Raw genomic sequence first — 17,440 nt, forward strand, 5'->3', positions numbered from 1 at the left:
TAAGAGCCTCCCTGTGGGACTCTTAGTGATGCTGCTGATACAGTGCTTGTTATCTTCTTTTTCAAGACTGGGATTTTGACAGATGATCACTTCCAAGCAAATTTTCCATGCTCAGTTTTGAACATCAGCCTCTTGCACTCATGTCTGAATAAAAACACAAGGGCATATGTGCATACGTCAAGTAGCAGAGTGAGTGTATATGTGTTCCCAACTGAATGGAAGTGTCAAAATGAATTAATTTTGCCTGCCGCTACATAATGTTATCTTTAACTTTTCAGTGACACTGCTTTCTCACTCATCACCTGTTGTTATATCACAGGCTAGTCAATAAATGAAACTAAAAGAACAAGAATTTTAAGCACGAAAATTTCTTGCCTTAAAAGAACGTGAGAAAAAAATAACTACATATAATAGGCGTTATTCATACAGCTTAACGCACAGCTACAAATCACTAAAGGAATGATGGTGATAAATGAGTAAAAGAGTGTAGAACATAAATCCCTGAGACACTACATGTTTATTTTTATCGATACTGGGGAGTGGCTGGAAAATGGCTCAGCCATTGCCTGGTAGTTCTATGCCATTATCTAAGAGGAGGTGAGCTAGGAACATCAGCCACTGATCAGGAACCTCTTGAGGGAGAAAGAATGAACTTGCATTTCTGTCTTCTTGAGTAAATCACCTCAGTAATCTTTAGTCGAGACCTATGAAAGCAATGACACTGTTTTAACCTACCTCATGCCAGAGAAACTTCTTCCCTTCAGGTTAAGCTCCGTGCCTCTTAGTTCTTGCTTTGCCTTATAACTGTTATTTATCTCTGATTCCCCAGCCAAGTTTCATGCTTGTTCCAGGGCCTGCTTTATCAGTTATCATTTTGCTGCTACTAGAGCTAAACCAACTCTTCTTCTTTCATTGGTGTATCCCAGCATGGTCCCAGTGACTCCAGTGGTGTTAATGGGCTACACTTAACCTGTCACTTCTAAAGGCAAATTAGACTCCCGCCCTTCAGTTAGAACAGACAGGAGAGATAAAATTTAACAGAGGAACAACAAATGGCACAAACTTCTTGGTGAGCTACAGTTCACCTAGGAAATGTGAAAGGCTTTGGATGCCTGGAACAGGCTGACATCTCAGTAGGCAGTGTTGGAGGTTGAGCTGTAAATCTCTCAGCAGCTGCGGGGGAAAGATTATCTTAATTTATTTAGCGCTTTTTTTTTATTTTGGTTTGGGGTTTTTTGTTTTGTTTTGTTTTGGCTTGAAACTCCCAGCAGCTTCTGAGATTATGTTCGTTCATTTAAATGCAATAAGCACTAACAGCAAATGCCCTTCTGGCTGGCCCATTTTCAGGCTAACCCATCCAAATGAGGAAATGCCTCTGGCATCAACCAAGAAGCCCCCAGATGCACTTCCTAAGAGATGAAAAATAAACTACAACCAAACGCCCAGTCCACACCCCTCTCTACTTCTTTGATGGTGAAAAGATATTACAACTTCAAGTATTACAAACAAAAACTTGTACCTGTGATAAAAATGAAGTGAGACTCAAACTAATTTGCATGATCCTATTATTATATACAGTACACCAACACTTGGAAGGAGTCCAACCAGTATTGGTCTCATGCTAAGCACTGTGCAAACATACTAAAAGTGTGGCCTTGCACCAAAGAGTTTGCAACATAAAAAGAAGCACAGAGAGGTGAAGTGACTTGCCTAAAACCATCAGCAGATGAATGACAAAGGTGAGAAGAGAGACGGGCACAGAAAACTCTTGGATCACTTTCCAATGCCTTGCACATTGATCATGCCCTAAAGCAACATCACCACAGTTTTGGAACTGCATCCACTGCATATAGACAGGACCTCAGCTACTTTGGCAATGAATATGCTGCCATTCTCTGTGCAGATCAGGGCCATTTTGATTTAGTTAAAACAGATCCAAAATCTACAATGAAACAAAACAAATTCTTTTGAGCCTCACAAAGCTAAGTTTTAACATCTACCCTTACAGTGTGAGATCAAAAGTGCCACAATCTTCACTCAGAAGTTTCAGGGGATGGACAGCATTTATATAAGAGAAGGCTGCACAGCAGTTGCCTATCAAGCTGCTAGTCATGTGGGAGAGAAGGTGATATCAAATCAATATTGAAAGATCTTATCCTTATTGATCACCTGTCCTGATTCTTTCCCCTTCCAGGTCGTGATATGGCAAGCACCACCTTGCCTGGCTACCCACCCCATGTTCCCCCAACTGGACAAGGCAGCTACCCAACCTCAACTCTTGCAGGAATGGTTCCTGGTAAGTCAGCTGACAGACCTCACTAACGGTACACACGTTTGAACAGTATAACAGCATTGCAAGAGCTTTCACATCTGGCTTGGCTACTGCTTTGCTGACATTAAGAGCAATTCTTTTCATAAAGAAATCATCAGGTGCCTATAACCAATGTTACTAACAACCCTTTTTGTAATGCATCTCTTTCCCCCTAGTAACTGATTAACTGCTGCTATGGGCAACTAGCTATAACCTGTGACAATTAATTGGTAATTAATTAACCTAGTATTCATTAACTAATGTAATTATTTTCCAATTACCTATGCAGGTTATTATGCACTGCTTATGGCTCAGGATATTCACCTATCCACTAACTTAGGGGAACAACTTACCTTCTATCTAAAGCCATGGCATCAAACTGAAAGTTATCAATGGTAATTTAATACCTGCAGTTTTTGGAGACCTACTGTCTATAGCCTAAACTAGCTAAGAACTCAGCAATGATTAACAGCATTTCAGGAGAAACCAGCTATGCACTTTTAACAACGAGCTACTTACCCACCTTCTGTTTGTAAGATTGTGCCTCCAACCCAAGAAAAAATCTACCTAATCCTACATCCAAAGGCAAACTCTTTCTTTGTTACCCAATGCCTTTGGAGAAATACCTTATCTCAGCCTATGGATTCTCCCACCCTTTAGGGAGAAGAGAGGACCATTTACTTTAAGGCAACTGAAGAGTTTCTTACCTCAGGGTCTATTCCCCACTCCACTGATGACAGTTTTCCCCAGGAGATAAATGAAGAGACAGGATTTTTGTTTCTCAGACACAGTAGCTCAGAATACAGAACTTATCTGCCACTGATTTCTGCTTTTGTTACAGCCCGGGATTGTGAGTTCTGGTGGTTAAGGAGCAGGTACACAGTCCATTCTGCAACCTCTGCTTCTGAAGGGATGAGTCCAGAACTAAAGCAGCACAAAGCTGGGGACAGAAAGCTCTTATATTACTATCATATGATTTGCCAGGGCTTATGAGTGGAAAGCCTAACTTAACCCTCATTCAGATTTTGGAACAGCTAGCTGAATGAACGTAAACTGCAGTGAGGGTAGCGAAAATATCACTGATAGGAAATGTTTTCAGATCAAAGTCTTTAAATGATAAATCATAGAATCAGAGAGTGGCTTGACTTGGAAAGGACCTTTAAGATCATCTAGTTCCAACACCACTGTCATGAGGGACACCTTTCACTAGATCAGGTTGTACAGAGCCCCATCCAGCCTGGCCTTGAACACTTCCAGGAATGGGGCATCCACAAGTATTCTGGGCAACATGTTCCAGTGGCAAATTTTAGGGCATCTCCTTCTACATCCTTCTAGATGGTTTGGCTCGAGAATCAGAGAAGCACTAAGACAATATATATCAATTAACACACCACACCCCCATAAACACACACCAGTAACAGTAGGTAGATTCAGTTGACAATATTTAAATCAGTTAAAGATCAAAATTTACAGGAGGTCATGGTGTATAGAAATTATTAATAATACCAAACTAACTGGCTCTTTGAGTAGAGACTTCTAAAAAACCAGGCTCTTCTCAACTTCTAACTGTTCTCAACTGTTCAGTGGTTGCTATGTAAGTTTAATGTCCTCATCACAAGGATGATACTAACTTCTAAAGTGGGACAAAGATTTTAAGACCACTAATCACAGGGGTCACTTATCCAAAACCAGGGTATTTTAGCTCCTTGATGTGGAGGTTGCTTATCTATAACACAGCAGTGTCCCAAAAAAACCACAGAAATACTCCCAAAAAGAAAAGGAACAGAATTATATAGGAAAAAAAAGTTGTTATAGTTCAAAGTAAAAAAAAATAAAATACTCCAGTCAAATGGATATATTTACATTAAATCTAATGTCAACATTCAATCAGAGGAAGTTCTTCCAGTGGCCTGCTTGGGCACCCTGCAGTAGTTACTGCATCTTTCAACAGAGCATCAAGTTCTGGCTGTTTCAGTCATACCCCACTGGTCAGATCCAGTCAGGAAGCCCTTCTATTCCTGTCTTCTAATGTGACCAAAGCCAACAAGATGGAGATAAAGAGGCTTCCTGTGAAGAAATAGAAGACTTGGTTTTAATGGGTCACACTGCAGATCTCTGCAGCCACTACTCTGTGTCAGGGGCCAACAGGAAAAGTCTGAGGAAGCATTAAGAATAGAGCAAGCATGTATTGGTACTTTCTCAAAAAATCTCCCACCCTCCAAGTTGCAGCTAAGAGACTTCCTAAGCCAGACTTAATATATTTCTATTTCATATTAAACACCCTCTATCGGTTTTCCCTCCACAAACTTCAACAATGTCTCCTGAACCCATATAAGCCTTTAACATCTACTGCAACCTGTGGTAAGAAGTTCTGTACCTTAACTACATATTTTGTGAAAACTATTTCCTGTATTTTTTCTAAACCTACCACCTGCTAGGCTCACTTCATGCCTCATCGTTTCTGTATTGGAAGACTAAACCAACAAGATTTAAATACAGATGCCAAGAAATACTGTTAGTAAAGATTCCCAGAGCACAGATTGCACAGAATATAGGCCTCATGAGATCGATCCTCTGTGCTTGCTTGCAACCTCTGTTAAGAGTCCGGTTTGAGCAGACAAAACAAATACAATATTACCAGTGGTTTGTTACATGCCCTCAGGCCAAGAAAGATCAGGGGCCAGTGCTCTAACTACATTGGAAACAAGAAGCCAGCAAGATGACCACTCAGGAGGTATCTTTAAGAAACCTACTGACATACAAACAAACCTATTTTTTAGATATGAGTGAATAAGAGAAAGAGGCTCTGTATTCTCTAAACAAAGGTGCAAATCTAAACACACAACTGTTCAGAAACCAGATTTCTAATCCATGCAAAATTCTGATTTTTTGGTATTTGTTTTCATCCTGCACTGGTACGAGGAGACAGAATCTTGAAACAGTTCAATTTGCGAACATCAGGATAAAACATTTCAGTAATGTCAACATGTTCTAGATGTCAAGACATATTAAAATAATAAAAGAATTGAAAGGAAATTAAATGAGATGAGAGAGGCAAAATGAAACAGAACAAGAAAGTTGAAACATAATACTTTGTTTCAATTTGCAATAATTTCAGAACTTTTCTTTCCAAAACTCCATTGAAGCTGACAAGCTCATGCAAGACATTTCCATTTCAATGAGACAGCATTTTCCAGTGGAAAACTGTTTCTGAGAAGATTGTTTGAGCAGTGCTAATTAAATCTGCTACGTTCAACCCATGACAACCTTTCACTAGACTTCTACTTGCATAGTCTACAGAAGAGCTTGTCTCCTGTTGCAGTACATCCATGCAACATGGTCAGCGCATGCAAATATCTCTGAGGTTTATGTGGATGATGTCATAAGATACATATCCCGCATTTGCCCCTGCCCATAACTTCAGGTCCCTGGCTGTAGATATGGAAGAAAGCCAGTAGTTCTGAGCACACACTTGAAAAAGCAGGGGTTAGTCACCCAAAGAAGGATGATTCGGGTATTGTGCTACACTTAACCTACGCATTTGAGAGAAGTTTCCCACACAGGTAACAGAACACCTTTGATCTCTGCCTCAATTCTTCCTCTTTCCCAGAAAGGTCACCAAGTTTCAGCAAACTGTTTTAGTAAAGTGAGCATCGGCTAAAGGAACTGCCGTTTACACAGAGCAGCACGGAGTCTGCAGAGGGCTGGGGATGGCAGCGGCAGGGAGTCGTTAAACAGAATCCAATGTTGATGAGGAAATTACACTTGTTTCATTAGTGATCGGGGAAGGCGATAGCTCAGTTCCTCTTGGTCACAGTTGAGCTCAAAAGCTCATTATCCTGCTGCATGCATGCTTTCACTCCTCGTCAATAAACACTGTTTCCAGTGGCTGCCCTCCCTCCTCCCCAGCGCTCCATAGCTGTGACTCTTTCTCCTGTACTTAACCCATGTTCAGGAACACTATAAACAGTTTAGGGTGTCAACTCAGAAGGTGGTGAGAGAGAAGTCTTGAAATACCAGAACAACTTCCCTCCATGCAGTAAAGTGATGTTATATGAGGCACTTCAAAAGCAGAAATTCCCATGTGGATAGTTTCTCTCCTTCTTTGGGAGGCAAACACATTCTAGTATATTCCACAGATAAGTCAATTCAGTAGAGATAAATCTGGACTCTGCATTGCATCTTGGTCATCTTAGCAGGTTTCTATTCCTTCCTATCTAGTTGTCAGGATTTTCAGTGCAGGATGTTTCTAGCTATGGAATTATGCTGAGTTATTATCATTAAAACAGTAGTTAGCAAGATCTGTCACACAAAATGAGGTTTTATGGGGACTAAAAATTATTGTGACTAAAACACCTTTGGAAGTTGATGGGCTTTGATGCATACACATTTTTGCACTGACTACTTTGGTTATTATCCTGAGTTACTTTTAAACCTGGCTGGAAAGATTCTCCGCAAGTTTAAAGCAGTGTAAATCCCCTGATTTCAACAGCCTTCATTTCCACCATCTGAGAACCTATGATTTTGGCTTTAACACTCCAGTGAGGGGAGATTTGCGGAGATTACGGTATAATTAATTGACATTCTTTGGTAATTGCATCACAGGCATCCATCGTGTCTTGCGCTGCCTTCTTTTTCTGTTCCATGGTATCTAGCAGGGACTGTCAGGTGTTTTTCAAACACTTCTGCTGTAACAATTCTACCCCTGCCTTGGGGCACATCAGAAGCTAATAGCCACACTGTTCTACCACTGTCCTTTAAGTGCACAATGCCTTTCAGATGGCATTAATTGTCCCCAGTCTGTTGGTACTGCATTAAATTGAGGTTATGATCAAAGAATGTCATGCTTTTTTTAATAGAATGATACATGTTTAAGTTTGGGGAGATTCATTTTTTTTGAATGCAGCACCATAACTTCTTGGCCTTCTATTAAAAAGGGAGACTCAGTTCCTTCTGCACAATAAAACTGAATATTAAAGAAGACTCTACAACATTCAAATCTTGGGTCAGAGTCTTACTAGATCTCAAAGCTTGCAAGTATTTTGGTTTGGGCCCATTTTATTAAACGTGAAACGTGGAGCCACAGCACAGCTTGTCTTTCAGATTCAACACAGTACCTAAAGCACTGATCATTAGAAAACTATGTTCTGGAGCTGGAATGCAGCAAGTTTTCTCTGTAACTCACCAAGAATAAAAGGGGGGTTAATCATGTATGAATCACTTTTCTGACTAATACCATCATACAGAGTAAGAAAGTGATTCATGTGTTTTTCCATTTTATTTTATATTAAAGTCCAGCCTACTCAGAACATTTCCAAAAAGGAATGATACTCTTCTCAGCAAATATGTCATCACCCTCAGTACCCTACAAAGAAAACTTAGCAATACATATTGCCATCAACAGCACTGCTAGTTTCAATGAGTTTATTGTGAGCTTGTCCCATCAAGCTGCCCTGCCTGCCGTCTTGACACTACTGGAGAACCTTAGATTTATTTATAAGAAAGCTAAGTGCAGAAAAAGCATGCATATGCAATCCTACTGCAACTTGAGATTTGGAAGTCAGAAGGCAATGAAAAATAAGGAAACAAAAAATAAACCACTTTAATTATTTATTTTTATTACTGAATTTCATTTAAATTACTTTCTTGATTGTGAAGAGGTCAATCTTATGATTTTTAATGTTATGTGTAAGGGACTTTGCACTGAACAAGCACTGCAGGGACCTGAAGGGCAGAGTCCCAGCTGGGCAAGGAAGCTACATACCCTACAGCATCAACACTGGCTTGATGGAATAGTAGACATAAGTCTTCATTCCTAACTGTATGTCACACCTTCCTTCGTTTCTTCCAGGGAGCGAGTTCTCAGGGAACCCCTATAGCCACCCTCAGTACACAACCTACAACGAGGCCTGGCGGTTCAGCAACCCTGCGTTACTAAGTGAGTACCTCTTTCCCACAGCACACCCCCAGCCTCGCGCTCCTTCTGTTTGTCTATTCGTTTTCTTTGGTTTTTGGTTTTGTTTGTTTGTTTGTTTCTGAAGAGGGTTTTCAAGTATTCGGGCAAGTGATAGGCCTTTTCCCTCACTCTCAGTCCAGTGCTGAAATGGGTATATACTTCATGCATGTTTTGTAGCAGTTCTGGAGCCGATTCCTCTTTCGTGAGACAGTTCAGAACTCAAGTTCAGCTCTGGCTTCTCTGTGAGCTGCATCCATAGTTTATTACAGATTGTATCGGAAATTAAATTCAGGCTCTGTTACTCTCAGGCTGTAATCAGCATCCTTTCAAGGCCTTATTAAAAATCCAGATGACATTTCACTCCTCTCCCAAGCTAAACCCAGACTCAATTCCTGGGGATCTGTAAATCCCATAGAAGTTCTCCCTATTCAACCAGTTAGAACAGTGTCCAGAGTGGGAGACAGGTTACATCATTAGGTTTACAATAGACAGCAGAGTTGTCTTGCAGTGATATATATCCATCTCCAGTGATTAATATGCCCATAATCAGGGTTTTTTTCAGAGGAGAAAAAAACTCCTATGAGACTATCTTCTAATACAACACCTCTTTGCAAGGGAATAAGAAGAGATTTATTATATGTAAAATAAATCAGTTGTGATTATTATCTACATATTTACTGAGGTTTAACAACTGGATAATAGATGCACATTTTATTCCAGTGTTGTTAAACCTCAGTAAATGTGATCTTAATAATCAATCACTATTTAACACACATTCGATAACCATCTAGAGAGATTTCACGACAAATGTGACCCAAATTCCAAGAAGTAAAACACTGTAATTTTGTTTCATTTCTCTCCTCCTGGTTATAAGAGTGACCTATTATACTTCGTCAGGTATGGTCAGAACATCTGGCCCTGACACTTTCCTTGTGGCTACAGATCAGGTGTGACGTATTTGTGCTTCGATGTTGTTGTGGTTTAACCCCAGGCATTAGCCAAGCCCCATGCAGCCGCTCATTCACTCCCCCACCAACAGGATAGAGGAGAGAACTAGCTGTGGGTTGAGATAAACACAGTTTAATAGGGAAAGCAAAAGCCACACATGCAAGCAAAGCAAAACAAGAAATTAATTCACTGCTTCCCATGGGCAGGCAAGTGTTCACCCATCTCCAGGAGCGCAGGGCCCCATCACATGTAATGGTTGGGAAGACAAATGCCATCACTCCAAAGGTCCCCACTTCTTCCTTCTTATCCCCCCTTAAAATACCAAGCATGACACCATACGGTATGGAATATTCCTCTGGCCAGTTTGGGTCATGTGTTCTAGCTGTATCTCCTCCCAGCCTCCCACATACCCCCAAGTTCCTTGCCAGCTTGGCAGTACGAGAAGAAAAAAAGGCCGTGGCTCTGTGTAAGCCCCGCTCAGCAATAACGAAAACATGTCTGTTATCAACCCTGTGTTCAGCACAAATCCAAAACACAACCCCATACCAGCCACTGTGAAGAAAACTAACCCTACCTCAGCCCAAACCAGCACAAAAGTTCATGGGCTTAGTTACTGATGGTCAGAAGAAAAAAAAGGATCTCCTTCCCATAGAGGGCTGTCAGATCCAGAGGCCACAGTAACATCTATCCACCGAAATGCAACCCTCAGCTGGCTTCCACTGATTGCCTTTCCCTAATCCCACTAGGAGCTCAGTCCCCAAATTCGTTCTTTTGGTTTCTTTTGCTTTTCTTTCCTCCTACCTTTCCTTTTCTTTTCTGTTCTCCTGTATTTCTTTTCTTAGTTTGATTGTTTGTGTTTTTTGTTTTGGTTTGGTTTTTTTTGTTTACTGTTTGTCCTTTCAACCAGTCCATTCTTCTCCTGTGTTAACTTTCAGGTTCCCCTTATTATTATAGTGCCACATCCCGGGGCTCCGCACCTCCCACTGCTGCCGCTGCCTATGACCGCCACTAGTTACCATGGAAACCACATGAAACTGCAGGGCGACAGCTTAGGCCTCCACATTGTACCTGTCTGATCACCTCCCTCATCCCTGGGAAGGGTGAAGAGACCTTCTCCGTTCCTCCCCACAGTCCAGTTCCTTCCTCTTCGCCATGAAGGCGCCGGACCAAGCGCTCACCACATGAGACTGAGATCCCCTCCCTCCCCCTGCCCTCCGCCCCGACCGCTTCCCCCACGCCGGGAACAGCCTGCGGCCAAGTGGCTTCTCCTGTGGGAGCCCTCCAATGCCCCTGGGTAAAGCTCAGCCACATGAAGTCCACTCGGCTTCCAGAACTCCAGGGGGACTGGGAAGCAATGCAGATGGCAACCATTGCCTTACAGGACCCCTTTCTGGGAGCGGTAAGGGCCAGGGAAACAGGGGAGAATGCCGCTCATGAAACACTGTTCCCCAAAGATATACTCTTCTGTGGTGGACTCTTGATGTGTGTAACCTGTGATGGTCACCCTGTTCCCAGGACAGAGGGAACAGTCTGGCTAGAGCAGAGATGGCAGTACAGAGCCCTGGCCCATCTGGCAATGAAGAAAGGACCAAGTAATGATCTGCACCCCATGAGGGGTTCTCTGTGCACCTCATCCCCACTCTCCAGCACGGATTCCCCCAGAGTTGGCTGCACCTCACGGGTGGTGACTTTGCAGGCCAGAATTGGGAGGAACCTCACACATACACCCACAATTTCTGTGACACACAATCAGCTCAGACAGGAGGATGGAGCAACATTTACAAACAAACCGACGAAATGAAGAAATATATAAATAGATATATAAATATAACTGTGTTTTTATGCTTTGTCATGAAGGTCTGTAAAAAGGAACAAAAAAATCCCCAATTTTCTAAAAAACCCAAGTGAACAAAACCAACAAAAAACCCAAAATAATAATTAAAAACCCTACAAAAATAAAACTCCAAGTCCCATCCCTCCCCACCACCTGAATGGCAGACAAGTTCCTCTGACGTTTGATGCTCCTCTTTCACTCTAGGGTTTTGTTTCCTTTCTGTTTTGCACTACAGTGGGATGGTGGTATTGGAGAGGATTGGATGCCAGCTCCACCCGGGAGCCTCCTCCTCCTCCCCCTTTCCCAAAATCCTGTCTCTGGGGAGCAGTGTGGACAAGTCACATCTGACAAAGTTACCAAACACATCAGTCGACAAAAAAAGCACTCTGAGTCAACAAACGTTTTCCATGTCACTGGTTGGCAAACAAAGAAAACAAGCCCAGCTGCGCTCTAACTGCGCTGTGTGGTGGAAAGTGTGGGGCTTCATCTGGGCCCATCTGATTGCCCTCTGGACAGCTGAGACTGAGATGGACAAATTCAGGATTGGCTGGGATTATTGCTTGGTTCCCTAGCCCTTAGCCTTCAGTCCTTTTACCTTAACCTCTACTCATGACGACTTCAGTTCACCCACATCCCAACTTTTGCAATTTTAGATATGCCCAACACCCATTCTCTGCTGCCGGTGACAACAACCTCATTATCTGTGCCCAACACCTAATTTCCTAATCACTATAGCCCTGCTATATGGGCCCCCCTTTGATTCCCAGTCCATCTGCTCATACACCTAGTAATTTATAGGCCCCACTCAAACACATATGCCTGCATCCTACCAGCCAGTTCCAACATACAGCCCCATCTTTTCATGTTCAATCCTATATTGTGCATCCTAATAGTTACCCCTTATCCCAAATGCTCACCTGATGATTCTCTAGGGATTCTCTGCTCTTTTTGGTTCCCAAGTGACTGACAAACACTGTTCTGCAAAAGGCTAACTGTCAATAGAAATGCTTATTACTTCTGTATTGTCAGCAAACTCATAAACTGTTCCTTGCACTGACACTTCCTAAAAAATTACTCAAAGAAAACATGAAGGCAGCTATAGCCTGCCCCCAGGGCATCAAGTCTGCCAAAGTAGATCCTTGTTGTTTTAGAGAGGTTTCAGATAAAACTCATGGGCTATTGTCCGTGGACAAAGACAGGATTGAGAATAAAACCCCCAAAGGGCATAGAAATGAACAGTGGAGCAATCTGTACAGCCAACATCATGTATAAAATCCAAAGTTCAAAGCCTCTGAGGAGATGTGGTAGTGGACTCTATTCTGTCTCCAAGTTAAACTTGTATGTATGAAATCCACCATCAGTAAACAGCTGTGTTGATCCCAAAGGCCCCTTTCACCTCACTCTTTTAGCCTTTGCATGGATTTAGCTGATTATATGTCCGTGTCTTCTTTAATGGGGTGCCCAAATGATAAGGGAATTTGGGGAGATGTTTACATAGAAGATATAGAGCTAAAATCTGTTCCTATGCAGAATAAAATCAAAGAGGTTACTCCTGATCTGTTAAAAGTGTCATTCTGCACATCTTACCTCTGAGTAACCTGCTGCAAATAGCAGAGTTATTACACTATCACCGAGACCAGAATTTGGCCTGTTATCCCATCTTATTCTTTGAGAGAAGAAAATTCTGTGCAATTTCTAAAAATATACTTTCACCACTCCTCCTGTTTTCCTTCACAGACATCAGATAGATGCTGAACCCTGTTAGTAGTGTCTCACTTTTAGTCTCTCAGTACAACCTTTGCTCTATTTGTGCACCACCCAGATTCACTCAGCAGGTGGTCAGGGCAGAGGCAGTAAATCCCAGGACCAACAAGGAGGAGGTCCTGAGGAGACTGAAGAAAAGAGACTCTCACACCTCCCACTTGGCCACCTGCAGCCCAGGGGCCAGTTTGAGAAAAGCTAGCAGCTCAGAAATGCTTATTTTTATAATGGTGTTTTGCTAAACTTGAGACATGAGCTAGGGTCTGAAAGCAGGATTTAGTTGGCTCACTCATGGCTGGCTTCATTTGACCCTTGGAGGGCCAAATCTGTTGTTGGTTTAACTCCACTGATGAAAGAGGATTTCCACCAGGCATTGGATTGGTTTGGAAAGTTCATAAGTACAGCATGTAGTTTGACTTGGAAAATTAAAAGGAAAGCAGAATTATGCAAAAAACTGGGCAGTCTAATCCTCTTCCACCACCATCTGTAGACCCTCATGCGAATGTACTGAATTACATTTGCCAAAGAGTTTCTTGTGTTGGTTGTTTTGATTTACAGTCGGTGGATGCATTGTAAAGCAGTATTATAGCCCAAGTCTAGTAGCTGACGTGGGGATTTATGTGGTGATATTATGCAGAAGAAAACCATCAATATTCATATAGATTCCATTAGACTGGACTATGCAGGAAACGCAAAAATTCTACCAATTATTTAATATTATGTTATTTGCAAAAAACAATTGCTGCTTTGTAGGAAGATAATGTGTGTAATGTGAAGGCAATTCCTCTTGTATATAAGTTCATCTCCATCTTCATCATGGTAGTTATTAAAACAGCCTCGTCTCATCCTGTAGATAAGGAACACGCTGTGTGTACTGTGCAAGTCTCGTTGTGCTCACTGAAAACAAAACGATGTGTTCAATAAAGCACAGCACAAATTCAGAACCTGAGGGAACAGCCAAACCTTGGAAGGACCCCTTTCCCCAACAGGCCAACAGTTGCTTCTGTATAAGTGGAATTTTTTTTATTTTATTTTTATTTTCCTTTAAAAAATTTTACAGGAAAAAAATGAAAAAGGATTGGAGGAAGAAATCATTATGCAAAATCCAGTGAAGTCTGACTCAAACCTCTCCTCGATTCTGCTGTGTCTTACCCTTCCCATATTTCTTTCTCACACCCTCTTTCCATTCAATTTCTATCCCTCTCTTTTATTATTTCTCATTCCCAATGCACTTTTCTATCCAGGGAGGGAACAGCATTATCGATATGGGAGCGGGTATCTGGAACCTCAAACTCCCCAGTTCTCTCTATCGCTCTAGAAAACCTTTGTCAAATCCAATTTCCCCCTCTACCTCAGTTCCAACCCTCTGTAAAATGGGAATAACAACAGTTTCTAGTTCACAGGGGGATTGCGCAGCTGAATCAATTAGCACTGCCTCAGTGCTTTGAGATTCTGGATAGAAAATTCTATCAAACTGTTAAGTATTATTGTGAATAATAATTAATGTTTCCATTACATTTCTCTCTTTTCCTTTTTCTCACAACTCATCCTTTGTTTTTTTATTATTCTTCTTAGCTCTCCCTTCACTTCCTCCTTCTCCTATCATTCTTAGTTTTGCTGCTATGTTTGCTTTATCTAATGGACCAAGCACAAATGTGAACCTGGATCTCCTTCTGTCTCAACCTGATCATGGGGGAAGAATCTTGTGAGCTCTCGAATGCCATGCTTGGCAACAGGGACCATGGCATTTAAAACTGGCAGCACTTTTGAGTCCTGTTCTCTGAAGCTCCCGTGTCCTTTTGGCCCAACAGGATGTGGGGCAAGACACAGGAAAGGGTTGCATGAGGTGGATGCATTAAAGCTGACACTGGTGTGGCCTGTAAATGTGTTGGGGAGGGTTGGTGGCAATGAGCCCTGCTGTGGTAACAGAAGTTTGCATGCTTTCTGACCCATCGGTAGCGATGAATCAACCTCAGAGTACAACTGCAGAATTAATCACACCATGAATGTGAGGACGTTAAACAAACAAGAAAAGGAAAACAAAAAAACCCTGCACCTCTTTCTTCTCTTGAGTATATACTTATATATGCATATTAACATTTTCCTAAAGGAATTTTTAGTTTGCTGAACTGTTGGAAAAAACCCACCCTTTTGTCCCTAAGGAAAAGCACCCCTCTGGGCAAAGAAATAAGAATCATAGCTGAGCTGCCCCCTTTGGCACTGACAGAGTGAGGGCTTCTGAGGGACCCACAAATACCACAGTGTGCTTCCTTGACTAGGCCCAGGACAGTGGCAAACTTGCAAAGCAGGAAGGAGGGACCAAACTGACAATTACAGAACTGATGACAAATCTAACCGTAGAGCAGCTCTGCTGATGATCTCCAGGCTAAGCTAGACATGAGACCGTGGAGGGGAGGGGGCCAGTGCCAGGTGCAGGGTCACATCCATTCTAGGCTGCTGCAGCCCCTCTTGGCTTTTCCTCATCACTTCAGTTCTGTTTGACCATTTTCTTTTCTCTTTTTGTGCACATGAGAAATAAAAGCAATTTTTTTTTTGTATGTCATTTTTGTGGCTTCTGACTTGTTTCTCTTTCCCTCTCCTACTCTCTCTCCCCCCCTCCTCAGCACTTCACTCTCCAGTAGATTCCGCTTGAGGTCTCTGGGATGTTACATGTGTTGCACCTCACACCCTCGGGGCACCATGTAAACAACACAATGATTGCTAACAACCACCACGGTGGGTGATGGAAGGCACTGCACTGCTTGCAACACCCCAAAGTACAATCCACCCTCTGAGACCCTGCCAGCCCCCACACGTGCCTATTCATTGCCACCAGGACTCCTTCGTCTGCTGATCTCACTCAGTTGACTCCCAATGATCCATAACACATCAGGTGTTCCCAGGTAGTTCAAAAAATCAAAATGCCACAACATCAGAAAGGTGTGGGGTAAACCCCAGAATCTCCTTTCCCTTTATGCCTGTTTCACCTTAGCCCCAACTGGAGATGAGCAACACCTGCCCAGTGTGCATCCAGGAGGATTCCAGGCTGATTCCCAAATCAGCCCTGATGCTCCATCAGAGCACTGAGGGGGCTGTGTGAGAGGTCTCAGCAAAGAAAGGGTGGCTGACAGCTCTCAGGTCTTACTCCCACTTCTCTGCTACCCTGATTTTAGTTTCACAAGAGGAATTCTGTTAGCCTGATGTTTTATTATAGCTTGCTCTCTCTTAATCTCTGTCTTGGTTAACCGGGGTACAAAACCAAATGCAACTCATTAATAACCCATTCTCCAAGCTATTCATCAATCACCTAACAGCTGGGCATTATATTAAGGTATGCTATAAACATACCAAATACCGAGGTATTCACTCAATTTTTCCTCAGTTAAGCATTAATTCTACAGAAAGTCATATGCAGTTTAAGGTCATAGAGGAAGAGTAAAAATGTAGCAATGAGTCAGGCTAGACTAAATCAATTTTGCTCCAACAATTTTTAGTCATTAACAAATATTTTCACAACAGCTCATGAAAACCAGTGGGCCACATTTTCTGCCAGTGCATGTGTATCTGAAGGAAAGCCTGTGCAGAAGTGCTGCCATGAAATCAAATGCTTTCACTCATCAGAGACTTAAAACATTTCCTTTTGTTTCATTTTCTATTTTCCCTTGCAGTATTAATAGAATAGGCAGAAAATCCTCCAAAAGAACATTTTCCATAAGTGAAAGTCAATTTGTTGAAATCCAAACAGACTGTAAAAGCAATTCAATTTTCACAACACTGCAGCAAAACTGCCTGGCAACTATCCTGAAGTCAAAGGCCTCAGGTTTCCAGGGTCTGCTGCCTATGAGACAGACAGGCCTGGGATGTGATGCAGGGATAGGCTTGTGCTCAAAATTGGAACAAAACTGGATTCCAAAATTCTGAAATCTTCTATGCATCAGAATTTTCTTTCTCTACCAAAGTTTAGGTGATAAGATTGAAAAAACAAATTGATAGATGAAGTCCTTAAATTGACTGGAATCAAAGGAAATTATTTATGTACGTTCGCTGTCAGAGAGATGTGTCAAAAGAAAACAAAATGGATTTTCATCCTGGTAAAATAATCTTAAAAGAATGATTTAGAAACTAGCATGATCATCTCATTTATATCACACTTTATACAGCCTAGAGATCTTCAATCTGACATTCCTGCGTAAGTCTCCATAACTGATTGTAGAACTACAGCAAAACTTTTGCAGCTTTCAAGAACTTCTGTTTCTTGCAGAAAGAAATACTTGCATGAAAGAGCTATTTCCACCATTTCAACTAATATTATGTTCCTTTAATAATCCTGCATAATCAATGGGAGTTCTCAGTGTGAAAATGTTATGTGATAAAACTAAAAAGAGCACCACAGTCTGTCTCCAAATGAGGAAAATATCGTAAGAGTTTATGCAACTCTAACTAAAGAAATCCTCTTTGTGATTACTCTGACAAGAAAAATAAAGAAAAGTTTGAACATTCTGACATGATGACAACCTTCTTTAAAAATAAATACACTCTTTAATGAGCTGCAGGCAAGGATAGATAGTACACATCTGAAAGTGTTAACTTATGTAGTGGATGAATTTACTGGACACACCATCAGTTCCCA

The 17,440-nt window shown here is 41.8% G+C and overlaps 1 protein-coding gene and 1 long non-coding RNA gene across 11 annotated transcripts in view; one reads left to right on the forward strand and one right to left on the reverse strand.

Annotated features, from left to right (window-relative positions):
- Positions 1–15,524, forward strand: part of PAX2 (paired box 2) — a 102,165-nt gene extending 86,641 nt beyond the window's left edge. For 4 of the 8 annotated variants that reach the window (XM_032694622.1, XM_032694620.1, XM_032694626.1 and 1 more), the window contains 3 exons: positions 2,195–2,296; positions 8,163–8,249; positions 10,170–12,967. In XM_032694622.1, coding sequence (XP_032550513.1) covers positions 2,195–2,296; positions 8,163–8,249; positions 10,170–10,291 — 311 coding nt within the window. In that variant the 3' untranslated portion in view covers positions 10,292–12,967. Of the gene's footprint in view, positions 1–2,194; positions 2,297–8,162; positions 8,250–10,150 lie in introns of all 8 variants that reach the window. The other 4 variants (XM_032694625.1, XM_032694628.1, XM_032694624.1 and 1 more) reach the window with 2 other exon arrangements.
- LOC116790042 overlaps positions 1–17,440 on the reverse strand; it is a 213,284-nt gene that overhangs the window by 91,609 nt on the left and 104,235 nt on the right. For 2 of the 3 annotated variants that reach the window (XR_004358233.1, XR_004358235.1), the window contains one exon: positions 13,509–13,707. The exons of the other annotated variant lie outside the window; for it this stretch is intronic. This is a non-coding gene — a long non-coding RNA (uncharacterized LOC116790042). Of the gene's footprint in view, positions 1–13,508; positions 13,708–17,440 lie in introns of those variants that run through there. 3 annotated transcript variants of the gene reach the window in all.

The sequence above is a fragment of the Chiroxiphia lanceolata genome, chromosome 8, assembly GCF_009829145.1.
Source record: "Chiroxiphia lanceolata isolate bChiLan1 chromosome 8, bChiLan1.pri, whole genome shotgun sequence".
NCBI classification, from domain to species: Eukaryota; Metazoa; Chordata; class Aves; order Passeriformes; family Pipridae; genus Chiroxiphia; species Chiroxiphia lanceolata.